Source organism: Acomys minous (assembly GCF_964271855.1).
Source record: "Acomys minous genome assembly, chromosome: 12".
NCBI classification, from domain to species: Eukaryota; Metazoa; Chordata; class Mammalia; order Rodentia; family Muridae; genus Acomys; species Acomys minous.
This window is the reverse complement of record NC_140493.1, coordinates 107,182,592-107,190,842: the sequence shown is the minus strand read 5'-3', so window position 1 is coordinate 107,190,842 and position 8,251 is coordinate 107,182,592. Positions and strand designations below refer to the sequence as shown.

General features: G+C 50.2%; 1 protein-coding gene across 3 annotated transcripts; it reads right to left on the bottom strand.

Moving 5' to 3' along the window:
• Positions 1 to 389: 389 nt before the first annotated feature.
• MRPL58 (mitochondrial ribosomal protein L58) lies at positions 390 to 7,491 on the bottom strand. 3 transcript variants are annotated; one of them, XM_084750581.1, is made up of 6 exons: positions 7,342 to 7,489; positions 4,186 to 4,222; positions 1,773 to 1,832; positions 1,151 to 1,233; positions 894 to 1,063; positions 390 to 668 (listed from the first exon to the last, which is right to left on the bottom strand). In XM_084750581.1, exons 1-6 carry the CDS (start codon positions 7,438 to 7,440, stop codon positions 584 to 586), a joined length of 534 nt encoding a protein of 177 aa, XP_084606707.1. In that variant the 5' UTR covers positions 7,441 to 7,489; the 3' UTR covers positions 390 to 583. The 3 variants fall into 3 exon arrangements, with proteins under 3 accessions (XP_084606707.1, XP_084606705.1, XP_084606706.1); XM_084750579.1 differs by having other exon boundaries at positions 7,255 to 7,488; XM_084750580.1 differs by having other exon boundaries at positions 596 to 728; positions 7,255 to 7,491.
• Between the last annotated feature and the right edge of the window lie 760 nt (positions 7,492 to 8,251).

The window sequence follows — 8,251 nt, the reverse complement described above, 5'->3', positions numbered from 1 at the left end:
CATGTGCCTGGGGCACAAATGCGCACCCACAGCATAGGTAAGGAGCCCCTAAGCTTCTGGGCCTAGGGCTGGACCTCGATGGACTTTGAGGCGCTTCCATGTCCTACCTCCCAGGAACATCTCTCAAAAGCCTCGTGTACAATCTGTCGTTTGCTATTCCTGCTTCCCTGTTACCTCCTGCCACGCAGCTTCCTTCCTGCCCACTTAGTGCTGTTTGTCTTTTTGAGGGTCCAGCTCAAATGCCTGGTCACCTATCTCTGCCCTCCTCGCTGTGGGCTCCTTGTAGATTGACCCATAATCCTCTGCTGCTCTATGTGCGTAACTGTGAGGTGGATTTAGGCTGAAAGGTAGGAATCCTGTTGCAAAGCTTTAACTGAAAAGCCAGGCTCTTATTATTAGAAGTTTATTGCAGCCAGTAATACATGAGGTGGACACCAGAGAGGACAGCCCTGGGTGACCCATAGCCTTCCCTCCAAGGGAACGTTCTGGCAAGGCTCCAATTAATCAAGAAAGGTCTCCTGGTGTGGCAGCTCTCTGCAGAGCTGCACGGACACCCTGGTCGTTGGCAGCAGTTGTGGTGCCCTTAGTCCACGGTCACCCTCCTGCTCGTCTTTATGGAAGAGTTTATTCTTTTCTGTCGTAGTCTTTCCCGATTCATGTTCTCTACCCTGAAAACAAGGACAGCAATGAGGCGCAGATGTGCACTCGGTGCTCTTCAAAGCTGGAAGCTGAGGGGGAGCAGAGCAGCCAGTCAGCGGGAGCCAGACGCGCACTGGGGCCTGGGTCAGCACCTTGCTCCTCTCAGCAGCTTCCCCACTGGCCCTTGCTGGAAGCTTCTGGACTCCCAGCCCTCTCACTCAAAAACCCTCTTGCTGCCAAGGCTGTTTCTGTACCTGAGTCTCTGAAGCTGAGCATCCTCTTTGGATGGCTCCTTGGGCACCTGGCTGGCTGCGGCAATCATGTCTCGAATTTTCTGTAGGCATTCTGCCAGATTCCGGAACTGGTAGCGGCTGCTCTCCGAGGTAAGAACCAGTTCTCCTGCCTTGTTGATCTTATTTTTATGCTACCAAGGAGAAAAATGAGGAACACCACAAGCCCCACAGGCTTATCCCCACCCCAGGGGTCCACAGGGACTGAAAGCGGTGGGTACCATGAGCGCAATCTTCTGGCGCACAGGCTCGGCGATCCAGTCTGCGCTGGCCAAGTGGAATCTGACTTCAGCCTTGGAATTCACTGTGGATGGAGGAAGGAGCAGCGACAGGTGCTGAGACTCAGGAAGCCACAGTGCCCAGGTGGTCAGGGACAGTCCTGAAGCCAACGGCAGCCAACCCCCTAACCAGGAACGTCCTAGCCTATGCTGAGTCTGGCCATGCAACAGCCTGCAGGGCTAAGGAGGCTCTCTGGTTTACAACTAGACTTCTGGTGTCCAAATTTCCAGGGTCTCTCATAACAGTTTTCCTGGACTCTGAAAAGAGCAAGGAGGGTTGGGTTTCATGAGAGCAAAGGAAACCTGTTCTCTGTGGATCCAAGCAGGCTGCCCACTCATGCTGTTTCTTTGTTTATCCTCAAAAGCGAACCCTAGTCCTAGCAACCCACAGCTGAGAAGCAGACAATCAGCCACATTCAGGAGAATAGAAAGGATTATTATAAGCTGGAGGTGTGTGAGCTGAGCAGAAAAACCCCTTTATTCCACAGGAATGTGGCTGCAGAGCTGCAGAGCTCCCTCTCACACCCCCCAGCTGAGACTTAAGGGAGCACCACGGAGCCTGTACCTTTGTTAACGTTCTGCCCCCCAGGACCACTGCTCCGACAGTAGGATATGCTCAACCGATCTGTGAAGTGAAGAGCACACACAAGGATTCCCCCTTAGCCGAACACAGAGGCTGCTCATGTAGTCAACGTGACTATCACACATACACACTTGTTACTCTCCTCCTGCACGCACGCATGCACGCACATACCATACAGATCAGTAAAGCTGGACACCATTCACAGACGTCAAAGCTAAAATCAGGACAACTGACTGTCCCAAGGCCTCCCAGAGTGGAGGAAGAAAATCATGACCTAAGTTTAGCACATTCTACCACACCCTTCTGCTCTGGGTTTCTTGTTGTTTTCAAGTGAAGGTTCTTTCAGAGGCGTAAGCTAAGGGACAGGCTTAGCTTCACACAATTCAAAGTGTGGTGGATATGGACTCCTGATGGGCCAGAAGTTGTCCCATCAGGAGGGCAAGACAAGGCGGGTGGGAGGGCAAACTCCTTGTAGTGCTAGCACTTGGGAGCCTGAGGCCTCCAGCTTACACTACACAGTGAGTCAGACAGGGAGTAGAGAGTACTGTTTCTGGCTGTGTGTTCTCCGGGCCCAGTGCATGGTCGGGGTTGAAATTATTGGCTGGATGGATGAGAACTTGACCTTCAGTTGGGGAGCTCTCACCCTGAAAGGCAGTGTGGCCACTAGCTATATATGATCCTGGCAAAGGCCCACGGCTTCTCCAACAAAGCCTTGTCTGTTTGTGTTTTCGAGACAGGGTTTCTCTGTGTAGCCCTAGCTGTCCTCGAACTCACAGAGTGCTGGGACTAAAGTTGTACACCACCAACGTCCACCTCATTAAAAAAAAAAACTTTTTTGAGGCCGGGCGTGGTGGCGCACGCCTTTAATCCCAGCACTTGGGAGGCAGAGGCAGGTGGATCGCTGTGAGTTCGAGGCCAGCCTGGTCTACAAAGTGAGTCCAGGACAGCAAGGCTACACAGAGAGACTCTGTCTCGAAAAACCAAAACAAACAAACAAACAAAAAAAACAAAAAAACTTTTTTTAATTTAAAAAAAAATGTATTTAGCTTATGTGCATTGGTGTGAGGCGGTCAGGTCCCCTGGAACTGGAGTTACAGCTGTGAGCTGCCATGTGGGTGCTGAGAACTGATCCTGGGTCTTTTGGGAGAGCAATGTCCTTAACCACTGAGCCATCTCTCCAGCCCTCTATCTCTTTTATTTTTAAACTGGAAGATGAGGTTCCTCCTCCTCCCATTTCTTTTCTATAATTTTGAGATGGTCTGGGCTCTATCATGAATTCCAAGCTAGCCTGGGTTACATAGTGAGGACGTGTCTCAAAAGCAAAACAAAACAAAAAACCTAGGGTGTTGGGGATCAATGCTTCTTTCTAGGCTACACGAGGTCCTATGTCTGGCAGGTACAGAATTTATTGTTTGTCCTGAGATAGGGTCTCTTACAGCTTAAGCTGTTCTTGAACTGCTATGGAGCCAAAGCTGTCCTTGAACCCCTAATTCTCCTGCCATCATCATATAATTATTTTTTTTTTTAATTTTAATTTTCATTTTTCAAGACAGGGTTTCTCTGTGTAGCCTTGGATGACCTGTACTAGCTCTGTGGACCAGGTTGGCCTCGAACTCACAGCAATCTGCCTGCCTCTGCCTCCCGAGTGCTGGGATTAAAGGCGTGTGCCATCATGCCCAGCTCCCGGTTTCCTTTTCTTCTCATTTTTTCTTTTTAGGTAGGATCTCAAACCAAAGTGAAGTTGGCATGGAACTCACCATACAGCATGGCCTCAAACTTATGGCTCTCCCCCTGGCCCAGTCTCCTGGTTGTGGGGGTTGTCGACATGTGCCAACCACACGCACCCAAGCATGTCTCTCCTTTTGTTCCCTGCAGCAGTCACTCTATCAAAGTTCTGCCATGCGTTTAGATTTCACTGCTCAGCCATCCTCAGCCTTATATATAGGTTTTGTAGGCTTATTTGGATACATATATAGATATTGACAGGAACATGGAAATACAGATATAGATTTGGGTGTATGTGAAACACACAGCGTGGCTTGTCCACTCTCCTGCACCTTCCTTCTTCCTACATCACTCAGTCACTGTATCATGAAGGCGGCTCCAGTCACAAGCACAGCAAGAACTCCTCACACGTGTGCACGTGAGTGGCTGCATGTCGTTATTCACTGTTGTAAGCTATGCTGCAAAGACTCTCCTTTCACACCCACTGTGGGCCTCTACTGTCTTTCACTGGTCTGGAGAGATCTAGAAGGAACACGTGAGAGATCTGGCAAATGGCTTTGTGTGTGTGGTGCTTGGGACTGACCCTGGGGCCTAGCTCATGCGAGGCAAGTATACTACTTCTGAGTTAGACCCCTAGCCCGAAATGTCTGATTTTCAATAGAGTACTTACCGAGAGGGATGTCACTGCCGACTTCTTTTGCATCCTCCTGTAACATGATATACACAGTGTCAAAGAGAGAAGTCACCTGCCAGGTTCCACCTAACTGGCCCAAGACAGCAAAAATTAGTAATAATAATAGTAATAGCAATATACAGCTACAAGTCAAATGTTATATATTTGGGCTGAAGGGAAGGCTCAGTAGGTAAAAGCACTTCCTAAAAGCTGAGCCCGACAGCCTCAGTTCACCTGTGGGTTCCTTGGGACCCACATGAAAGAAGGGTAAACCAACTCCTGTGTTGTCTCCTGTCCCGCACGTGTACACACACACACACACACACACACACACACACACACACACAGTTAATGAAATAAACACTTTAAAAAAGTTATGCATTTGCAGGGAGGTGGTGGCGCATGCATTTGGGAGGCAGAGGCAGGTGGATATTTGTGAGTTCAAGGCCAGCCTGGTATACAGAGTGAGTTCCAGGCCAGCCAAGGCTATGCAGAGAAACCCTGCCTGAAAAATTCTAAAAAAAAAAAAAAAAAAAAAAAAGTTATGCATTACTCTTTTCAGGCTTCTAGCTATCAGACCACACGCCACTCAGGCCTTACCTCTGAAGATGGAACTCCCGCCTCCAGCTGTCCCTGCCCTGACTTAAGCTATTTCTGGGTGCTATTAGCGGCCTGGTTCATGGGGAAACGGATGGGGTGGGTGACACAAGCCAAAAAACCATACACGAGGAACACTAAATGCCCTCTGGCAACCTGGTACGACAACCCTGGTGGCCACCCTGCTCCTTCTGGTGCCCACAGGAAGCTGGTGCCCGAGGCAGTCTGCCTTGAACAGTTGCTGGTCCACCTGCCTGGAGGCCTCGTGCCAGACTGAGCTACTCCTACCAAACCTTGTCCTCACCCAAGCTCTTCATCCAGCAGCAATGCCCTCTAGTCTTACATCCTCAGGACCACAAAGTCCAGCCGATACCGACCCCAGGGGTTGGTCTGGCCTCCAAGCCCAAAGTGTCCTCATCTGCACGCCCTTCGATGCCTCCTTCATCTTCTCTCTTTCTGAAGACTACACGCCTCTTTGCTAAGACACCCTCCTCAGGTTTTCCTCTTGCCTCTTTATGCCTCTTCCTAAGAGGCTTTTCCCAGTGTTCTGTGATGGCAAAATTCTGATGTGCCACTGAAATCCTCCTCCTCCCTGAAACATTTCATCCTTCTAAGCTGATGAAAATGCCGTCTATGTTGGTGACTCCCAACTCTTAGGCTCAGGTAAACCACTCTGCTCAAACAGTCCCACATACCCAGCTTGCTCTCACTTTTCTTATCCAATCTAGTAGTGAATCCTGTAGGCTTTCCTCAAAATATGCGCAGGATCTGACATATGCAGGACTCCTAACCCGCCTTCTAGCTCTTGCCATTCTCCAGGCTGCCTTCTGTAACACTCAACCCTGTAAAACTACGTTGTATCATCCCATTCCTGGCTTCTACCCACAACTGTCCTCTTTAGCTTCCCTTTATCAGACAGGCCTGCTTAGGCCCACTCGCCTCGCACGTTACTACCCTGAGGTGGTTGGACCTGCTGTCCACTCTGCTTAGGACCCTCGCCTCCCCAGTATTCTCATGTTTGCCTTGTCTATGACAAGGTCACATATAACCGAGGCTGGCCCTGAACTTCTGAGGTTCCTGACTCTGCTGCAAGTGCTGGGAATACAGATATAGCGCACAGTGCCCCACCTCTTCCAGGCTTTCCCAGACCACTTTACTTAAAACTGCAACTCTCAGCTGGGTTTGGTGGTTGTATGCCTGTGATCTCTGCTCTCTAGAGGCAGGAAGATAACTGCAAAGTGGAGATCACCTTAGAGCTTTTTTCCCCCTTACACAGAGTTTCTCTGTGTAGCCTTGACTGTCCTGGACTTGCTTTGTAGACCAGGCTGGCCTCGAACTCACAGAGATGCACCTGCCTCTGCCTCCCGAGTGCTGGAATTGCAGGTGTGCGCCACCGTGCCCAGCTCAGTCAGGGCATTTATTTATTTATTTATTTTTGGTTTTTTGAGACAGGGTATCTCTGTGTAACCTTGACTGTCCTGGACTCACTTTTGTAGACCTCCGCCTGCCTCTGCCTCCCAAGGGCTGGGATTAAAGGCGTGCGCCACCACCGCCCGGCTCAGTCAGGGTTTTTAAAGAGCCTTTCTCACAACGAACACATAGGCCAGTCTAGTGACAAATGCCAGTAATCTTTACAAGTGGGAGATGAAGGTGGAAGGAGCAGCTCAAAGCCACCCTTTGCTATTTAGCAAGTTCGAGGCTAGCCTAAGTTATGTGAGCTCCTTTGTCAAAACAAACAAACCTGCAACTGTATCTTTGGCTTCACCTCTTCCTTCTGGGTCTTATTTTTTCTAATGGGTCAAATTCAGTGTTATTGTCATTTTTTTGTCTGTTGCCCTCCAGGATACAATAAACTCCACAGTCATAGGATTTATTTTACTACTACTCTCTGCCTCAAATTAGCACTGTGCTCACAGCATGCTCTCAAGAGAGATCCGCTGACTGTAGTGTGGGTGAACGAATGAAAATACTTGATGCTCTTTCAATTCTACAGGTGCAGCTAAATAGGTTCCCTTTCTCCTGCTCTGGCCCGAGGCTGCGTGTCTTCCCAGGGCAGGCTAAACACGGATGCTGAAGGAACAAACAAGCCTCGTCTCGGGCTTCCTGACGTTTCTAGGGCAAAAGACCGAGTAACGTTCCAACTTGCGGACCTCTGCTGTTATTGCGCACTTTGATGGTCCACAATGCAGATTTTCCCATAGACCGTGGGCCTGAGGACCGGGAAGCAAATGTGGGAAAGCTGGTGATCTTCAAACACGCGGATGTGCCGGGTTGTCTCCCAGGACCTGTACTACTCCAGCCGTGAGGGCTGCTATCACACCCTACAGTCCCGCCCCCTCCCCGCGCCCCGGTTGCTAGGACGACAAGTTTTCTCCCGAGGCAACCCAAAGGTTGTACGCCTCCCGGCTTCCTCGCATCACTTAGCAGCGAGAAGAACCGCCCTTTCCGTTCCCGCCTTCCTCGGCTCACCGGGACCTTCCAGGCCGTATCCACGCCCTTGGACTCGGGGTACAGCTTATCCAGGCTGTAGATGCTCTGGAATTCGGTGCCGTCTACCTGTCTGTACAGAGCCCGGCGAGCACAGCGCGCGGGCGGCGGGAGCAACAAGGTTCCAGCTCGGCTCAGGCCCCAGCGTAGGCCCCAGGCGGCCGCCATGTTCACTTCTCAGGACCGCTTCCGGTGTGCACTCTCCCCTACGGTCCGCAGGCTGGCGTATGCTCGCGACTTGAGTTCCGCCTGGTTTCTCGAGCTCCTGTCAGGCCACCTTGGTGATGATTGTGGTGGTGGGCACCCAGCTGGCATCCGCAGACAGAGACCACCTACGGGAGATTCTTCTTAAAAAGACTTATGTATCTGGCTGGCTGGGTGGTGCTCACCTGCAGTCCCAGCACTGCGCTCGAGGCTAAAGCTAAGCCTAACCAAGTTACATAGTCAGCCCGCGTCATAAAAATAATAAATACGTAAAGGAACTAAAAAAGACTGGATCCCACATCCCCAGAAACACTTTTCTCTTTCTGAGTCCATTCTCCTCACTGGGACCCCTCAACAATCTAACCAAACACAGCAAGAAGATTTTACCTGCTTAGCTTGGATTATCTCTGCCCTCTCCTAACTCTGAGTGTGTGAGCCACGTTCCTAGCCTCTTTTAGATAGATGAGTGGATAGACAGACAGACAAATAGATAATCAGCCAATCTTTGTGTATGTGGTTTTGAGCTTAAGGCTTGCTTTTGTGATATTTATTTATTTAGGCAGGGTCTCAATTATGTAGCCTGCCTTTCTCTCTAGCGCATCGGCTTACCCACCCAGGTCTGGCTTTTGTTTGTGTTTTGAGACAGAAATTTCCTATGCAACCCAGGCTGCCCTTGAATGCCTGATCCACCTGCCTCCACCTCCCAAATGCTCAGATTAGTAATGTAATTACTAATTAGATTACAACCCTGCAAGGACCCAGCCTTGTGTTCTAA

Coding starts and splice junctions, on each gene's coding strand:
- MRPL58 (XM_084750579.1), bottom strand. CDS start 7,440: ATGGCGGCCGCCTGGGGCCTACGCTGGGGCCTGAGCCGAGCTGGAACC. Junction 4,223..7,254: donor ATACGGCCTGGAAGGTCCCG/GTGAGCCGAGGA, acceptor ATCATGTTACAG/GAGGATGCAAAAGAAGTCGG. Junction 669..893: donor GCTCAGCTTCAGAGACTCAG/GTACAGAAACAG, acceptor CCTTGTTTTCAG/GGTAGAGAACATGAATCGGG.